General features: G+C 41.0%; 1 protein-coding gene across 1 annotated transcript in view; it reads right to left on the minus strand.

The window, feature by feature from the left end:
- TJP1 (tight junction protein 1) overlaps window positions 1-19,345 on the minus strand; it is a 117,132-nt gene that overhangs the window by 46,666 nt on the left and 51,121 nt on the right. The window contains exons 8-15 of the mRNA XM_024198507.1: window positions 10,933-11,075; window positions 8,667-8,772; window positions 7,751-7,901; window positions 4,684-4,792; window positions 3,670-3,889; window positions 2,441-2,625; window positions 2,222-2,317; window positions 1,505-1,587 (exon numbers count right to left, since the gene is read on the minus strand). Coding sequence (XP_024054275.1) covers window positions 1,505-1,587; window positions 2,222-2,317; window positions 2,441-2,625; window positions 3,670-3,889; window positions 4,684-4,792; window positions 7,751-7,901; window positions 8,667-8,772; window positions 10,933-11,075 — 1,093 coding nt within the window. The remainder of the gene's footprint in view (window positions 1-1,504; window positions 1,588-2,221; window positions 2,318-2,440; window positions 2,626-3,669; window positions 3,890-4,683; window positions 4,793-7,750; window positions 7,902-8,666; window positions 8,773-10,932; window positions 11,076-19,345) is intronic.

Consider the following 19,345-nt stretch of genomic DNA (forward strand, 5'->3'; position numbering starts at 1 on the left):
CCATAGACTGATGTTCAGGGGGGGTTCTCCTGACCAGGCACCAAATCAAGATAAAAGGAGTACTCCATCATTAACAGTTGCAGCTTGATTTCCCAGTTCTTTCAAGCCCTGGATCTGAGGGCTAAACAGAAGTTACACTTCTATAGGACATGAGACTCTCCTAGGCAGCAAACACATTTAAAGAGTGTCTGTCGCCCACCATGATGGCCTCTAAACGTGTGGCAACATTTAAACCCCAGTGAACTGGGCATGCTCATTGCAGGGAGGACCTCCCAGGAGGAAATAAAACAAACTTCTAAATAACCAGTTTAACTAACTACAAACTAACTAACTTACTAACTAAAACTAAAATGAACTAAGTTAGACCAAAGTCAGCAAGTAGCCAAGGCACGTACCATGAGGACGTGCTAAGCTGTGTCTTAGGCCAAGGCGGTTGAGAAGGAACTGAGGGCTGTTTGCCTGTGCAGCTTGATATAGTCTTGGTGTAGGGCACGAGGACATCAGCAGCGCATGTGTAGGCCAAACAGACACTGCTAATGAAATTTCCTATCAAAGGTGCATGGGGCGCACCTTGAAGAACATCCCTTACTCAGGTAAGTAATTTACGGCTTTAAATTTTGTTATTGATACATCTTTGAACTGCCATGCCACTAAGAGATAATAGTAATTGGAGCAGGGACTGGAACTTGAGTGTCCCCCGTGAGTACCTTAACCACTGAGGTACACAGTCACTCTCATACTCTCTGGACAAATAAATATTCAAGTGTTTTATACCAAGTGGTACAGCTTCAACAGGAGAGACTGAAAGACACCTCTTGACTGGAGCTGGGCAGAATCTTTTAGGTAAAACTTTTTTTCACTGAAGATGAAACAAAACATTTTAGCAAATTTGTGTTCATTTCAGCAAATTGTTTGTCAAAATGAAAATAAATCATTCAGAAATGTCTAAACAAAACTTTTTGACATTATCAAAACATCAGTGTTTTGGGGGCTAGAGTCACAGGGGATTTATGCACCAATCACAGAGGAAGTTGGTTGTGATTCCCCTTTATGCCTAATAGCCCAGGGGGTATCCTAGGTTAAAATCCCTGCTCTGGAGCAGGTACTTGAATCCAGGCCTCTTTTCTCCCAGGTGAGTGCCTAACCATTAGGTTATTGGCTACTCTGCAATGGGTGCTCAGAGAAGTGCTCGATCAACTTTTAAAAGCGTCTACACAGAGAAAATTGTTTCATGCAGCATTACTGTCACTGTGTAATTTATATAAAAAGAGTACATAAGTTACTACAGTGCCTGGAGATAAATTATGTAAATTTTTTGTTTTTGAAATTTGATTTATACTTTGTTGTTTATGCTATTGTATGTAAAAACCCCAGCATTTATTGTTATGATTATTAGGTTTATTCATATGATTACTCATTCAATTAATTCAACACTCCTGTTCTCTCGTTTGTTTTCAGAATCAACTACACATTTAATGAAACAAAGCATATTTTTACCACTTACTCTGTCAATTATCTGTTTTATTGTATGAAGACGAATAATGCCAGAACTACGTTGGTCAGTACCAGCATCTCTTGGTTCACTTTCTGTTCAAGAGAACACAGTTAAAGTCATGATTTCTTAGCCACCTACTGGTCAATTACACAACCCTCTCTATGCCCCCATTAACATAAAATGAGCCATCTCCTTTTCTAGCTCAAAATACTGGTTCAGACTTTATACAAATTATAGTGCTGAAGATACATTTTTTACTTAAAAAAAATCCAGGAATTAAACTATTAGTTCCTCAGTTTAGTTAAAAAATCCTAAGAATTTGTTAGGTATTTACTAGGAGCTTAATTCTGAATGTTTTTTGCAACATGCTGAATTAAAGAGGGGACGGGGGAGGGAGCACCGAGGAAGCTCAGCATGTTACGGGATTGGGTCCTATGATAGCATTAATAATAATAAATTGAGTTTGCATTCACTCAATGCACGTAATGTTTCCTGAAGAGTCCTAAAGCAAATCTGTATTACTTTACCTTTAAAATATCTGTATCAATCACTAGTTAAGTTAACTGCAACTGAATGTAAGCCTTTCAGAGTGTTTCCATAAATTGCTGACAATATAAAAGTTAAACTTTAAAACATTAACAGGAATAATGCAGCAAAGGCTAGCAAAAGAGGTGACTATACAATTATAATTTTATATTAATCTGATAAGCAAAGAGAGACACTTACTTGCAACTTGATAAATATCTGGTTCTTCTCTTGCCAGTTTCTCTCGTGCAACATCAGCAATTGGTCCGAAGATGGTTACAGGCCTGAGAAAGCCAGCTGGAATAAGAAAAATCAAAGTAAATTGATTTAAATGTATTTTAGGATGCTCTTTTTCCATCATGAAGATTAAAATGTTGAACTGAAACAGCAAATATTTTAATCCCTTTAAAAGGAAGCTACCTTCTCGAAGAACAACTCTTTCATATGCAGGAAACTTGGTCTGAACAGGTTGGGCAGAAAGATCTTCTCTGCTTTTTCGGAGATTTCTCTTTGAGCTGCGTAGACCTCGGAACCTCCAGAAATCTGCACGATCTCCCCCCGCTGTCTTTGGAAGTGTGTACTGTACACTAGCTAGCTGTTCAGCTCTAAGTGGGGCAGAGATTCCAGGGGTCAAAAAAATGACAGAAAACCCCAACTCCATCAACAAACAAATCAGCTTTTGAAATGACACTTGATTAACAAAGTTTAAACCTGTGAACACATTATAATGACACAACAGGCTAAAGGACCACTGATCACCAAATGAGGGGTTCCCGTGTTTTTCAGTACATCTTAAAGTACTTGCCTTTTGGACCCCCTTCTCCTGCCACTGGTGATCAATTAACACAGCTGAGGCAACTACAGCAATTACTTACAAAGTACCCCACCTCTACCCCGATACAACGCAACCCTATATAACACAAATTCTAATATAACGCAGTAAAGCAGTGCTCGGGGGGGGGGGGTGCGCACTCCGGCGGATCAAAGCAAGTTCGATATAATGCAGTTTCACCTATAACGTGGTAAGATTTTTTGGCTTCCGAGGACAGCGTTATATCGAGGTAGAGATTATATACTTTTCAGAAAGTATTTATAATTTTTTAGTGAGATACATGTCTACACTTTTGCTCTTCCGTCAATTTTAGGCCCTATCTAGACAAGGAAAAAAGATGACAGACTCCCCACTAGGCTTTCATTTCACCAGATTAGCACATGCTGAAATACAATCGCTTTGTCTTGACTAGAGTTTTAGAAGGTGTTAATTGAATTCAGTTAGCTAATTCAATCTGACATCACACCTTTAAGGCCTTGTCTGCACTAAGATTTACTCCCCCACCCTTGTGTTTCTCTTGCTTGGAAACAGGGAGAGAACTCCATGCAACTAGCCAATGGACTGTCCAAGGGCCACAGTTTGTGAACCTCTATTCTAAACCAAACCCAAATGTAAATTTGGGTACTCAAACTGGATAAGTCTAATTGCAAATTATTTGGGGTTCTACAATTGTTTTTCTTCCAAAATGTTAAGAAAGGTATAAAATGTCTGAGTGACAAGGAGATTTTACTAAAACAGCATTAAACAGACACAGAACTTGCACAAACTTGGGCCACAGATTTCACGAGCATTGTAGTAAACAGTTTCAAGATGCTACCTGTTTTTATTGGGTATGATGCCTCTTTCCACCTCTTTGTGATTCTTGCCAATTCGAATAGCCAGCCAGGACCCAAGCTTGCCGTTGTACAAAGTATCCACGACCCGGAACACTTCACCTTTGTTGAAACTTAGCCCATAGGGAGATTCCTTTTCATATTCAAAATGAGTTCTGATATAGAAAGAATCTCCTACATCGGACTCAACAATGCGACGATAAACTGCAATAAAAGTTACTTGAAGTTGAAGTACATTAAAGGATTCCTAATGATCACAGCAGTTCTATAAAAAGATTCTGAGCACAAATCTTGCCTATCCTTAGTTCTCCATTTTAATTGTGAGGTATTTTAGAAACCCGTAAGACTAAATCCCCACATATCAGCATGTGAAATGTATGCGAAATTCACATACAATCCATATCATGTTAGTGTGATGCATTCAGAAACAGTTGGTATCCTCCTTGAATTCACAGTACTTATACTATTTGTCTTTTTTCCTATAATGAGTTCAGAGCTGATTTGGTGAATTTTGCATATCAGGCCATACTGACAGCACTGGAATCAGATATCACCTATTACAGAATGAATGAACCATAAAGCATTGATAGTGCAAGTTTCCTCATATTGTCCAGACACTGTTTTTCAGCCATTATTTAGACCTAGTCTACACACTTTTGTACTGATATAACTCTTTCAGTTAGGGTTGTGTGGTTTAAAAAAAAAAAAAAAAAAAAAATAGTTATAGCAGTACAACCCCATTCACTTGGGAAAGGATTGAGCCCACAGACTAATTTCAAAACAAGCTACTGGACTGTTGTCAGACAATGAATCTATCACTACTGTACAATCTCTACTGCATTTGAAATAGTGACCTAAAAATGAAAGGCTTCACATTACCAACCTTCTTGAGTTGCCACTCCCCAGGGCAAACAATCAAAGGTTAGCTATACTGTCTCTACCCATCTCAGAAAGCCTACCAAGCAGTTTCTGACCTTATATTTGAGGCAACTACTTACCATCCTTTTTCTTCTGTGCCAAAATTGTCACCTCTTCTCCTTTAGGGAGATCAAGCAGAAAAAGCACTGCTTCCTCTCTGATGATATTTGTGAAGTCTACATTATTTACCTGGCATGAATACAACGGTTTTGAATTACTACACGATGTAGCGAAACATACATGCACTGTGAAAAATACATTGTGAAACGTACATTTCACATAAATATTGCAGTTTTTCACAACGTATTAATGTTAGAGTTGTTTATCCAGTTAAATATGATATAACTTAACTGCATGAACTTCAAGAAGCGTTTTGCATATATTTCTCAGAATAAGTGAAAAATATTGCTATTTAACAAAAAAAATATGCAGTACCTGCAGAGTACAAACTGAACAGACTTCTTTATTGAATACTTCTAGGTCACCCATCATGGATGATCTAGAAGTACCAGAGATTTTGAAGGGCCATATGTTTAGATTATTACAGATGGAGGAGCGTCTTAGGATGTGTCTACATGGGGAGTTAAACTGGATTGATTTGACAGGTGTTTCTTAACAGGCAATATGTAAGTCGCACTAATGGCAGGCATATAGGATGGCTGTCTCCTCTTACAATTTGCATTGCATACACATGAATGTGGCTTGCCACGTACTAGCGGTGTGGCATTCTCAGAGGGTATCCCATGGTCCTTTGCTTTGCTACTGAGCAGTCTTCATTCTGAAATTCTTCTGGCTGTGCATTGCAGGATGCATAAGGGAAGCCAGGCAGATTCCAGTTTTTTTAAAAAAAATCTCATATTTCCATCATCTCCACACCAGGCTCCTTTCTGGGTAGGCTAGTGCCATTTTTGAATTGCTGTCAGCCAGCATGGTCCCAACAATGCTCTTCACCACTATGCTGGCAACTGTAAACACAGGGAGGCTGCTTGTGCTGTATTTCAGCTCTAGTAGCCAGGTGACTTTGGTTTTGGACTTTGCCTTCTGCACCAAGAAGCAGATGATGTGGCAGCAGCAGGAACTTAAGCATCAAGGGAAGAAGCAGGATGAGTAAGAAGATGGTGACATCCAGCAATTGCTACTACAGGAACTGTTCCTGGAGCAACTTCGCACCGTACAGCACTGTCTCTGGGCTCAGAAAATGAGCATCAACTGGTGGGAAAGGTTTGTTCTGCAGACCTGGGATGACCAGCAGTGGCAAGAGAATTTCAGAATGGCTAAGACAATCTTTTTTGAGATACGTGTTGAAGTAGTTCTGGAAGTGCAGGAGCAGCATGCCAACATGCGGTGCCCCATACCGGTCAAGAAGTGGGTCACCACTGCCATCCAGAAGGTAGAGAACCCCAAATGCGAGCAGTCCATAACCAACCAATCCAGAGCAGGGAGATCGACTGTTGGAGCCACTGTCTTGCAGATGTGTAATGCCATGGATAAAATAATGTTTCACTGGGTTATAAAGCTTATTAATGCTCAGGAGATTGATGGCTTTGTATGCATGGGTTCCCAAACTGTATTGAGGCAACTGAGGAGACCTCTGTGGTTATTATTGCAACTTCACCCACACCTCCCCTGACGAGGGCTTAGAATTTATAAATAGAAAGGGGTATTTCTCCATGGTGCCACAAAGGATAGTTGACATCTGTCATGTTGAGTGGCGAGACTTGAAGCTATACAGAGCATTAGATGGCTCAAAAGGGCTGAGCTCAGTATCTTGTGCTATCCAGGAAGTACAGAACAAGGCTAGGTCCTGGTTTGGAGCACTGCCTTGCCTGCTGTCCTGGCAGCAGAAGCAGCAGCAGCAGCAGCAGTAAGTGCTGCATCAAAGCATTCTAGCTCTGTATTGCCTCCAGGAGTTTCCTCTGCATCCCAGTCTTTCTCAACAGTGTCTTTTGCTGTGGTAACACTGTCCTTGGCCACAGCAAGATCCATTTCTTTATCACTCTCTTATCTAAAGTACAATCTCCATCTCTCTTTATTTTCAGGGGTTTTATGAGGAGTCTGCAATGAGGTCAGCGGACATTACACACTGGATTAACTTAACTTAATCCGGTGTAAGCCCCATGTAGACAAACCCTTAGATCAGTTGTCCAAACTCGTTCCACATGATTTTCGTTTACAGTTGCCCTTACTCCTTGCTATCTAATCTTAACATATATTTGAACATTTGAGTTCTGATTATCAACATTAGGTAGTCAATGATTAGCACATGCATGCTGTTAAAACATGTTTCTTTAAAGTTTAATCAGTTCAATTTCAAAACTCTAAGTGTAGGTCTATCCTTTTTCCCCACCAAAGTCCATAAACAGCAGGTAAAGAGGTCCAAACATTTTGCTTTTGAAAATAGACTGAAGTACAAAAGTCCTTGTAAAATTAAATGAGAACTAAAAATTCCACATTTTAAACTTTGTCATCACTATGAAAGAATACAAAGAAATTACTTTTCTAGAAACAACATGCCCTAGTGGCATTAAGAGAGTTTTACTAATCCATGTGGGGGAAAAAACAAGTTTACACAATTTACCATATATTCCGCAAATTATACATAAAGGGTTGGTCCAGGTCTCTAATGGTATACTTTTAATACTGTATGTGATACCCAAGTTTTAATCTATTCATTAACTGAGCTAACTGCAGGGTAAATAAAGCACATTTTCTCCTGTTGAAAAACGTGTGTTGGAAGCAGTGCTCTGAAATAGGGGTGGGGACGATTGGGCAGTAGATTCCTGTGGACAATGCTACCTACCTAGTTTTGCAAAGTGACTAGAAATCTATGAATGAAAGATGCTAAGTGCTACGTGCTGATTATTATTTGTATATATGATAGAGATATTTATACACGCTTTTTAGTTAACAGTTTAAAAGCCAGTTAGTTAAACAATTATTTGTCCAATCTGAAACTAGGAAACTTGGGAGCCATAATTTACCAGTGATCTAGTAGCAACAGTGGAAGCTGGAAGAATTTTTACCACCATCGTCTACCCCTAATCAATGTAGGCCCTGATAAACAGTCTACACTAAAAAGGCAACATGGACCAAAATTCTGTTGCATTATTGAACAACAGATTCTTTGTATGAAAGATTTTGACCTACCCTGAGAATTTGATCTCCTTCTTCTAATCCTTCTTTCGCTGCAGGGCTGTCCTCCAGAACACCAGCTACAAATATGCCTACATCATTGCCACCAGCCAACCGCAAGCCCACGCTGTCTCCTTTTTTGAATTTTACCAGCTTCATGCTTGGTCTGTAGGTTTATAACACATTCCAATTAACAGACATACAGTAGATGAATATGCGGTCACAGATTAGCAGCTGGGGAGTTACACCAGCAGAGAATTTGTTCATTATTGCAATTTGATATCATCGTACCCAAGCTATTTCTTTCAGCAACACACTAACTATAATAGCATAATATTCTTCTCATCAGCTGAGCTTTTGAAAATAATGGTAATATTCACTTGCTTAAGAGATTTTGTAGTTTGCTTTAATATATAAATCATATTTTAAATAGAATACTTCAAAATTTAAGGGTTTTTGTTTGTTTAACAGTCAACCTTTCTTTGGAAGTTTACAACTGAATTGTTATTTCTCACTCTTCCCCCTCCCACCCCCCCCTTTTTGGGGGTGGTGGTGGGAGGAGAGAACATAGCACACAATGTGATAACATTATTATAGGGTTCTCCTGAATGCAGGACTGTTTTTTGCTTAAAAGAGAAGAAAAGCAGTGTTTGGGAGAGAGAAACAAAACACATGTTATTAAATAATATCTATAAAGTGATTAGTAAGTTTCAAAATTACAAAATATGTAATAACTGTTAATAAAGCACCCAAAGCTCACAGATGAGCCTCAACTCCCCCACCCCAATACTCATAAACAGATTAGAAATGTATGTTAAGACAAAGCCCTAGATGTCCCCATGCAGACATAATGTTCATTGACTTAATGAAAGCTCGGTCTGCTCGAGGACTGTTGGATCAGGTTCAAATAAATAATTTTGAATTACATTACCGAAGCACTCCATCTTCATGAGTTGAATTGGGTAAAGGACCATCTGATGGACTGACTGGTAAATCCACATCTGGCTGTCCAGCTTGAGCATACACTGGCTTTGGCTCTATTAAGAAATAAAAACAAAAAACCCAACTTGCCATGCTATTAATTCTTTAAAGGATGGAACCAGTACAGTTTAACGCATCATTGCAAAATTATTATCATGAAAATCTACCAGCTCAGGAACAAAATCCTTCTCCCATCCGCAAGTGTCAGTAATGAAAATAACTTTCTTGTACTGACTGAGTAAGATTACTCCTCTTGGGCGAGTAGATTTTTTTAAGGCTGGTCTAACTACTGCACTGTTTTTTGTTTTGTTTTTTTCAAATTTCCCATTGTACTTTGATAACGTCCGTTGAAAGATAAATCCAGGACTCTTTAAAAGAGAAAACACATTACACTGTTTTTTCCCAATCATGTAAGATTTGGACATTAAGGATTAGGATTTCCACTAGGGTAACCACTGCCCAAAAATGGGAGAAGCCAAAAGGGTTCAGTCACTTACTGTAATCTTCCAGCTAAACAATTCTACGTCTCTACCTTAACTGAATCCCAGACCTGCCATTTCAGCTGCCTTTGACTCACTGTTCAAGCTTTTCCACTCTCCTGTCATCATTTCTCTATCTGCTCACTCATTTCTTAAAAGAGAAAACTGACAAAATGTGATGTGATCTTCCCCCTCTCCACGGATTGCCTTCCTTTCTCCTCCCCCTATTCTCTCTTCCTTCTCCCCTGTAACAGATGCAGAATTTTACCTGATCTCCTCCTCCAACCCATCCACTTGTCCCAATAACTCCTTACATCTCGTCCCCTCATTTCCTTCACACCCACTCATCTCCTCCTTACACCTCACCTCTCTCCTCCTTCTGGCTTTCCTGCCCCCTCACAATACAAGCATGTTTTCGTTTCTCTCATTTTAACAAAACAAAAACAAAAAACCACCACCCTTGAACCCATTTGTCTCTCTAACTACTGTCCTCTCAAGATTGCATTTCTAAGTTCATTAAAAGCACTGTTTACAGTAGCCATCTCGAATTTCTCTCCAATTCCATCCTAGATCCTCTCCAATATAACTCCTGCTCCTTTCACGCCAATAAAACTGCTCTTGCTAAAGTCTCTATGACCTTGTCCTAGCCAAAGCTCAGAACCAGTACTCCAACCTCATCCTCCTTGACCAGTCTGCCGCCTTAGACACAGTTGACTATGCTCCTCCTCCTTGTAATCTTTTCCTCCCTGGGTTGTCTCCCATCTGTCCTCTTCTCTCCTCCTAAATCTCCAATGACTCCTTCAGCAGGTCCATCCTTCCTTCAACTTTCTGTGCGGATTCCACAGAGATGTCATTGGGCACTTTGTCTGCCTTCCCTACATATCTCTGGGTAATCTAACCAGCAAAATACAAATTCAACCACAGTCTCAACTCTCAGATCTCTACTCCAGACCTGCATTCTTCCATCTAAACTAAAATCTCTGCCTGTCTCTGATATTGCCTCCTAGATGTCTTGCCATGAGCTCAAATTGCACACAGGTAAAACAGAGCTCTTAATCCCCCAAATCCTCCCGCTCCCTCCTTTCTTGATTACTGTGGACACTACACCACCATCTTATCCATTACTCCGGCCTGTAACCTGGGCATCTGCCGTTTTGTTCTGTGTTTATACAGTGTATGGCACAATGGGGTCCTTGTGCATAATTAGGGCCCCAAGTGCTATGATAATAAAAATAATAAACAAAAAAGATATAGCTCTCCATTGAGATCAAAACTGTGTTAGCTACATCTATGTTTAAAGGGGTTAGTATGGCTTTTAGGGGAAAAAGCCCTCTCTCTTATCTTGGCTTTGGAAATCATGATAGAATCCTCTTAGCAACAACCATGCTTAAAGACAGCTATAACCAACACAGTTTTTAATCCCAAAGCAGAGAGCGCTTTAGAGTGATCTTCCAGAATTGAAAACTACAAATACCGCAAGCTGAACTGTGCTCACAGGGAGTCTTGCATATTCAGAAAAATGAAAAAATGTTGGGCCCACTTCTGCCATTACTTAAACTGGCTTCACCCAGGTAACTAGGGGCAGAGCTGGGCCCTTTGAATTTGCATATTCTGAGTATTTATGCAGTTGTATATTTTAACAGCTTGAGAGAAATCATGCTGTAGTTATGAAGTAGTGCAAATTCCTACTGAGCAGTCAGAGGCAGCAGGCATAACTTGGCGTTTTATCATATTTACCTGGCAGAGGTGGAGTTTGTTTTTCATTTCTTTCAACTATAGCCTCTTCCATGGTTTTAGAAACAGGGATATCATCTGCATTCTTTACAGGTGTAGAGACAGCTCCTGGTTTTGATATTCTCTCATCCTCTCTGCTCCGGAGACTATATATCAGAAAAACAAAACATATGGCATTTAGTTTGTACGCCATGCTACCTCACAGTATTATTGTTAAACCACTATTTCTGCATTTCAGGTCAAACAGATTTGCTAACAGATTCATCCTCAAATAATCTGCATAGTGGGAGCTCTCCACATGTAGATCCCTGGAAAAGGGAGGGCAAGGTAGAATAGAGTGCTCTTTTCACTGCCCCATGTCCTTCCCATGCCTTGTGTCGATAGTCTTCCATGCTAAACTCAGAAGCAGGAATGGAGATGGGAGCAAGTGATGTGCTGTTCTCTGTGACACTCTTCCCTGTGGAGTCTAGTGATTTCTGGGCAAAAACCCAAGATTTACCACGACCCTTTGGACCCCTCCTGTGGTTCCTGACTCAGCCGGGATTGAGGAACTCAGCCAATGGCAGCCCTTCAACACAGAAAGAAGGTTTCCCTGCCCCCTAGATCCCTTGAGGTTGGGAAAGAGCAGCCTTCAAAATCCACAGCTCTTCCAAATCCTTTACACTTAAGATTGGTGCAATGGGGGAAAAAGTGAGTGCCTGTCTCCCATACCAGCTCTCTACTTCATGTTTCTTCAGTGAAAACAGGACTAGCCTCATGTATTTTCTGCTCCAGAACGTATCTACATATGCTTACAGCATGCAACATCTAAAAAGAATGTGATGCACTCCTTGCTAGATAGTCTCTGGGGAGTGAACCTGGGACCTCTAGATCTAAAAGCATCAGCACTTCCATTGTTTGAGCTAGAGGACCAAGTACTTTAGCAAAGAGGCAGTAACAAACTCAATCTGTATACATGAACAGAACCTCAGTGGGTTGTACAAGCATGCAGTACACTATGATTATGTGTGAGCAGTAGCCGTATAGTCACAGACAAGATTCAAAATCTACATAGGCTTAAAAGAAGTATACCACCAACTTATAACTACTTCCTAAAAATCCTTCAGGTCAGAACTCCTGGCACTTATGGATTTCAGATACTTTCTACTTACTATGGCTAATCATAATCAGCATCGATGAACAGTTTAATCAATTGCTGTACTAAACAAACCACAATTCCAAAATATTCATTATAAAAAAGCATTAGTTTACAAGATATTCAAACTCTGCTGAAGTATTAGAAACACATGCATATAAAAATAAAATGGTTAACAGAAGATACTGCATAACAAGTAGGTTTACTTTTATTTCTATCACCTTGTGTGTCAATAAAAATGCACTGAGTGTTCTAAAGGAATTATATATTTGCCAGGCATTAAAGGATACTGAATTTGACATTGTTAGGAAACATTTGTTTCCTTGATGACACCGAACTGCTCAGTTACTTCTTCCTGATGAGCCACCAGGAAGGACTTTGGGTAGAAGGTGTCCTTAGTGAAGTATATTGTACAAGATAGTACAACATGATTAGATGGTTTTCCGTTTGGATCTCTCTCTCTATCCTGGACAGATGTATTCTGAAAGATGCCACCTTTCTTAAGATATTACTGTTTCCAGAAGCTAGATGGAGCTATTGGGCAGTAACTTGTATTTGCATCCTTTAAAAAAAAAAAAAATATCTCCACTGATACACATTAAAATAAATGTTGCTGTGCGTAGTTGTACTAAAATAATTACTTCAAAGCTGTGTATTAATTATAATGACGGGAAATAAGTCTTTTTTTAGTCAGTCTCTACTGGAACTAAAGCTCTACCGAAAGATAAAACCACTAAATTTATAAACATGGGTGGGATGTGCTTTCTCTGGCAATACTAAGTAGCTGGCATCAGAAGCAAGGTTTACACATTCTGCTAAACCAGGACCACCATTCACTGATGTGTTGTTACTCAGTATAAGCCATTAGAATTTGATACAGTGCTTGCTAGAGCCAACATTTTCAAACTTGAGTGCCTCAAGTTGGGCACCTAACTAAAAATAGCCTGCTTTTCAAGATTGCTGATAATTCACAAATCCGACTGCAATCTGTATGTCCCATTGATGCTCTTCACCTTTGCAAGTCTTTGCCAATTATACTAAGGGCTGGTCTACACCCAGCCGCTAGTTCGGCGGCTGGGGATCGAAGTTCTGGGTTCGACTTATCGCGTCTGGTCTGGACGCGATAAGTCGAACCAGGAAGTGCTCGCCGTCGACTGCGGTACTCCAGCTCGGCGACAGGAGTACCGCGGAGTCGACGGGGAGCCTACCTGCCGCGTGTGGACCGCGTCTGAACCGCGGTAAGTTCGAACTAAGGGATGTCGACTTCAGCTACGTTATTCACGTAGCTGAAGTTGCGTACCTTAGTTCGACTTGGGGGGTTAGTGTAGACCAGGCCTTAGATACTAAAAATAGCTAAAACACAGCTGTACTTTAGGCATCCAAGTTTGAAAATTTTCGTCTTTGAACTTCAATTTACACAAATCTCTTTTTCTATAAAATAATTTTTGAACACTTATGACTCCCCTTTTCTCATAATGGTATTCATATTGAATAATTTTCTACTTTTTTCTTGGTGGTAATTTGGTACTCATGAAAGTGAGACTAACAGCATTGGCTTGAGTAATGATTGGGAGCAGGCACTGCCAGGGCTGCCTCCAGCGTTTTTGCCGCCCCAATCGGCTGGGGGGGTGGGAGGGGGGCCGTGATTCGGCGGCAGCTCTACCGCCGCCGCTTCATTCTTCGGCGGCAATTTGGCAGCAGGTCCTTCCCTCTGAGAGGGACTCGCCGCCGGACGTGCCGCCCCTCTCCGTTGGCTGCCCCAAGCACCTGCTTGCTGCGCTGGTGCCTGGAGCCAGCCCTGGGCACTGCAAGTTTTCCCACCTTGTGCTGCATAAGTAATACATTAAGCTTCTTCTGCAAAACCTTTGCTATTTCATTTCTACGTTTCCAGCATACATGTCCCGTTGGACAGTGATTTTAGGATGTGGACAAATGACTGTCTTTTCACTTCTCAGCTATGCTAAGATTTGAATCTTTGTTCCCTAGAAATAAAACGCCAGTTCCCAATTAAATAAATGGGCATACTTGAATGCGTGTATGAAACAAGGAAACTTTTTTAAAAGTCGAGGAAACGGAGAAATGAAAATAATTCGCATGATAATGTGGCCCAGAACTAGTTTTTCATATTTCTGGATATTGAATAGTAGTTAATGATGTTCTACAATACAACTTTTTATTTTGGTATAGCATTTTTCACTATCCCAAAATGGTTTTCTTCTTGCAATATTACTATTTCTGACATTTTATATTAGTTAATTTTGATCTTCGGCCTCTTCTACATGCAACTTGAGGACTTTGTATTTTCACATTCTTGTGTATTAGTATCCTTTACTGATATTCTCGCATAAATGTAGTTGCTATTTTTAATTAGTGCAGCTCAAATATTTAATAAAAAGTTTTTAAAAAGTTGAGGCAGCATTGAATAAAAAGGAATAGAGTTTCTAACAGCTAATTCCCCCCACGACTCCCCTTTTGATTTTTCCTTGTATTATAAATATTAGTCAATTTATGTATAAGTTAAGTCTCATGACTTCACTGTCTGCTTGTTTTCATTCTAGCCATTGGTCTGTCTCATCACATCTTCTAAATTACAGAATACATAACAGGACTTCAACATACATGTATGGGTAAAAATAACCTCTCTCTACATTTGTTCCCTCAAAAGTGAGGGGGGGGGAAGAGGGGGAAAGAAAGAATCCCAGGTTTTCAACTCCTATGGTACAAGTCTCACTGCAAATGGCAATGATTTATTCTAGACTGTTTTATCAGAATTCTAAAAAAAAAGTTATTTCCCACCTCCTGCAAATTAATGGCTATATACACACACACAACTCAGGAATCTGATTTTAATGAAGGTTTCATTTGAGCTTTTCAGTTGACTGAAGCTATGATACCCTAAACTCTCAAAAAGAGATATTATTTAAGTTTCATACTATGAAGTATTTTACATATTTATATAGCCATGTTAGTAAAAGGAGAACATGAAGTTTATACTCTATACACTACCCCTCTGGTAAGAGAAACAATTATGTAAAGCCTGTCTCATATATACTTATTAGGAATGACTCTGCAGTACTACTTAGGGGCTTCACGTCACTCTGGTATCCTTCACTTGGGCAGCCAATCTCTAATTAATGAAAAGAAGTGTTTAAGTGTTCACTGTCATTCTCTAAACTAGAGGAGGACAGAAACATTAAGACACCATGTACAGAAAAAAAGTATCGCAAAGATGTGATAGCAAAACGCATGAATTGTGTGTTTATGATGTTCACAATCAAAGTTCAAAAATCAAAGTTGCTTCATGGCATTTATAAACTTGAACAGGCCTGCACAACTCGTAAAGCGGCGAGGGCCATATTACTCCAAAGAAAACAGCTGAGGGCCGAAACTCCCCGGCCCCGCGGAAACATCCCCTCCCCCCCCCCCAGCACCGCCCAGCCCCGCGGAAACAAACCCTCCTTCCCCAGCACCGCCCCGCCGAAACAGCTAAGGTTTGGGGGGGAGGGTGTGTGATACTTTATTAAGAATTTTTCAATTAAATCAAACAATTTTTTAAATTATTTTAATTTTTTTTATTAATCATGGAAAAATTAAAAACATCTGTTCCGTTGAAAGAAAACATTTGTACTTTTCATAATTACCTTGCAAATTTAATGAGAAATATTACATCTCTTTTCGGCAACAAGTTTGTCGCATTTGGTGGTCATATTTGAAATGGATATTTTCATAATGTCTTCCAAATGGTCGTCAGTCAGAGAAGAACGTTGCTTGTTTTTATTCATGTTCATGATGGAAAAATGTTTGTTCACATATGTAAGTGCGTCCAAAAATGCTGAACGTTTTCAGTGCAACTTCATTGTCCAGACTTTTGTAGAAGTCCCGCAAGCTGCTTTCTCTGTGCTTATTTCAGTAAACTGCTGAACACTGAAGTTCAATAACCTCCAACTGCAAATCTAGTGGCACTTCCTCTGGATCCACAGAAAAGGGATCTTCAATCAGCTTCAACTGGACGTCTTCTTCTTTAGACAAAGTAAGTCTTCTGTCAAATTCTTCAATCAAAAGAATGATGTGCTTTGCGTATTTTTCTCCTAACTCGGCGTGTTTGTGCTGAGGGATACACTGTGCACAAGTGGGAAAGTGACATTTCACCTTTTGACAGCTGACTTCTGAAAAGTTTCAATTTCATTTTGAAAGCTTTCACTGCTGCACACATTTGAAATATAAGTTGATTTTTTCCCTGAAGTTGAATGTTGAGATCATTCAGGTGTGCTGTAATATCACAAAAGAAAAAGAGATCTTGATTCCAGGACTCATTTTCAAGCTCTGGGAATTTTATTGGCCCATTTTCTAGGAATTTTGCTACCTCCTCTTTCAAAGCAACAAAACGCTGGAGCACTCTTCCTCGACTCAACCACCTCACTTCTGTATGGTAGATTAAGTCATTGCACTCGGTGTCTACCCCTTCAAGAAAGGCTCGAAATGTCCTATGTTTTAGTCCTCTAGAACGGATGTAGTTTACAAGGGAAACTACCACTGACATTACATGCTCAAATTTTAAGACTTTGCTACACAAAACCTGCTGATGCATAATGCAGTGATGTTTGGTTATTTCTCTCCCGATAAATTCTTCAAGAAGAGTAACTGCTCCAACATTTTTTGGCACATAGCTGGAGCACCATCAGTACAAATGGCCACCAAGTTTGTGAAATCTAATCCCGACTTATCATTCGTGCACTTTATCACTTCACTGGAGATTTCTTTTCGGTTGTGCGACCCGTCATGGAGCACATGCCAGCAAGTTCTTCAGTAATTTCAAAGTTTTTATCAATACCTCTAATAAAAATAAGAAGTTGGGCAGTGTCTTTTAAATCGGTGCTTTCATCCATAGCTAGGGAGTAAAAGCAGAATTCACTGACTCTCTGCTTTAACTGATCACTTAAATTGGTAGAAATGTCAGCTATTCTTCTCCGTACAGTCATGCGTGATAGACTGACATTCTCAAATATTCCCCTCTTTTCTGGACATAACTCAGATACAGCAATCAACATACACTTTTTTAATAACTCGCCTTCTGTCAAGCATTTCCCAGCAGCAGCAATTTCCTTAGAAATTTTAAAGCTTACTTGAGTAACTGTATCGTTCTCAGTGCTCACTTTCTTGAAAATTTGCTGTTCTCTACTAAGGTTTTTCGCTAAACTGGCTGCTTTAATTATTTTTTCATTTGGGCTCAATTTGGCGAGATTGGGATGCTTAGTTTCAAAGTGCCACCGAAGGTTGTATTCTTTCGGAATGGCTAACGTTTCGCGACACACGAGGCACAGTATTTTGTCTTTGGAAATAGTATATAAGTATTTATTCGTCCATTCAGTGTTGAAAACTCTGTGCTCTGATTCTATTTTTCTCTTTTTCTTTTCACTCATGGTATCCATTATGAAGCTCAAGATTTTGTTGAATAAATTCACACACAAGGGAAACACTCACAGTCACACACAAAGAGAAGAGATATCTCACGGCGCATGGCACACTAGCAAGGCACTGACGGTGTGTGGAAGCCTGTAGGTCCAGGGGTCACTATATTACTGCACACAGCAGTCAATCAATGCAGTTGTAGATAAATCTCTGCATTATGCATTTTTGTATAACTTTTATATGACTTTGTATTGAACCTTGGTACTATGTTATAGCGGGCTCCTAAGATAGTATAATTAAGGTAAAAGAAAAATTTCTTCTGTGCAAATTTTTGAAGCAGAGTTCAAATTTGTGTGCCATGAGGCAAATGCGCCCAAGTGAGTAAAATGCTTATACATTTAAAAAGTTTTAATTTGCAATTTGTGTCAATTTATATGGGTTTTCAGATAGACATCATAAGTAAAAAAAGAAAAACAAAAGTTTGTGTTTTAAATTGAAAATTTTCCTAAAAAATATCAATAAATGATTATCAGCCAAGAATAAGATATGTAATTACAAACGCATTTTAATTTCCTTATTGGTCGAAATGTCAAAGACGGCTAAACTAACCTTACTGTTTTTCCCTGCGATCTTTTTCATTTGCCCATTCAATATAAACTCTGTCCAGATCTAATCAGTCCTCAATCCAGCTGGTAACTCTTAATACACATCAGCACCCCACATAGAACCCCCCACTCGCTAGTTTCCCAATACACACAGATTTCTCCTCCCTCCCTCCCAGTGCCCTTCCCCACAGCCCCACCACCACCACAACTAAACAATGCCCCACACAGACCCCCAGTGCCCTGACACACACACAGATCTCCCTCACTGCCCAGCACTCCCCAACAGGCCCCCACTGCCTAGCACCCCAAAACACACAAACCTCCCCCACTGCCCAGCGCCCTCCACACCCTCACAGCCCAGCACCCCGCACATCTCCCAGACACTCACTCCACCACACCCTTCCCCCTTCCCTGGCCGCACTCACCAGCCCTGCTGGGAGGTCTCTGGCTCCTAGGGTGAGAGCGGCAAGGGGAGTCTCCAGTGGTGAGCGGGAGCCGGTTCGCACCGGTTCGCGGGAACCAGTTGTTAAATTTAGAAGCCCTTTTAGAACCAGTTGTCCTGCGCGGGACAACCAGTTCTAAAAGACTTCTAAATTTAACAACTGGTAAGTTGAAGTGACCAGGACCGTAGCTGGGGGGGGAGCAGAGGGAGCGGCTGCTCCCCCTGAGCACATTATCCAAAAGTGGTACCTTAGAAGCCGACCCCATGGGTGCTCCAGCTCTCCACCCCGCTCCCCGGCCCCAGCTCACCTCCGCTCCGCCTCCGCCTCTGAACACTCTGCCCTGCTTCTCCCCCTCCCCCCCTGCTTCCCGCGAATCAGCTGTTCGTGCAGGAAGCCTGGGAGGGCAGAGAAGCAAGCGGTGGCTTCGCGCTCAAGCCCAGGGAGGCGGAGACGGAGCAGAGGTGAGCTGGGGTGGGGGGAGCTGCCCGCGCCACAGCAGGTAATCCGGGGGGAGGGGCGCGGAGGGGAACCGCTCCCCGCCCCAGCTCACCTCTGCTCCGCCTCCCTGGGCCTGAGCGTGAAGCCGCCGCTTGCTTCTCAGCCCTCCCAGGCTTCCTGCGTGAACAGCTGATTCGCGGGAAGCGGGGGGGCTGCAAGCTCAGCCTGACCCGGTGCTCCAGGCACTGCATGGTGGCGGCGTGGCCCAGCTCCAGCCGAGCAGCGTGGCTGTAGCACCGCCAGTCACCTCCAGGCAGCGCAGTAAGGGAGCAGGGAGGGGGTGTTGGATAGAGGGCAGGGGAGTTCAGGGGGGTGGGGGGGGTGGT

This window comes from Terrapene carolina, unplaced genomic scaffold (genome assembly GCF_002925995.2).
Source record: "Terrapene carolina triunguis isolate 2854851 unplaced genomic scaffold, T_m_triunguis-2.0 Scaffold67, whole genome shotgun sequence".
Taxonomy (NCBI): domain Eukaryota; kingdom Metazoa; phylum Chordata; order Testudines; family Emydidae; genus Terrapene; species Terrapene triunguis.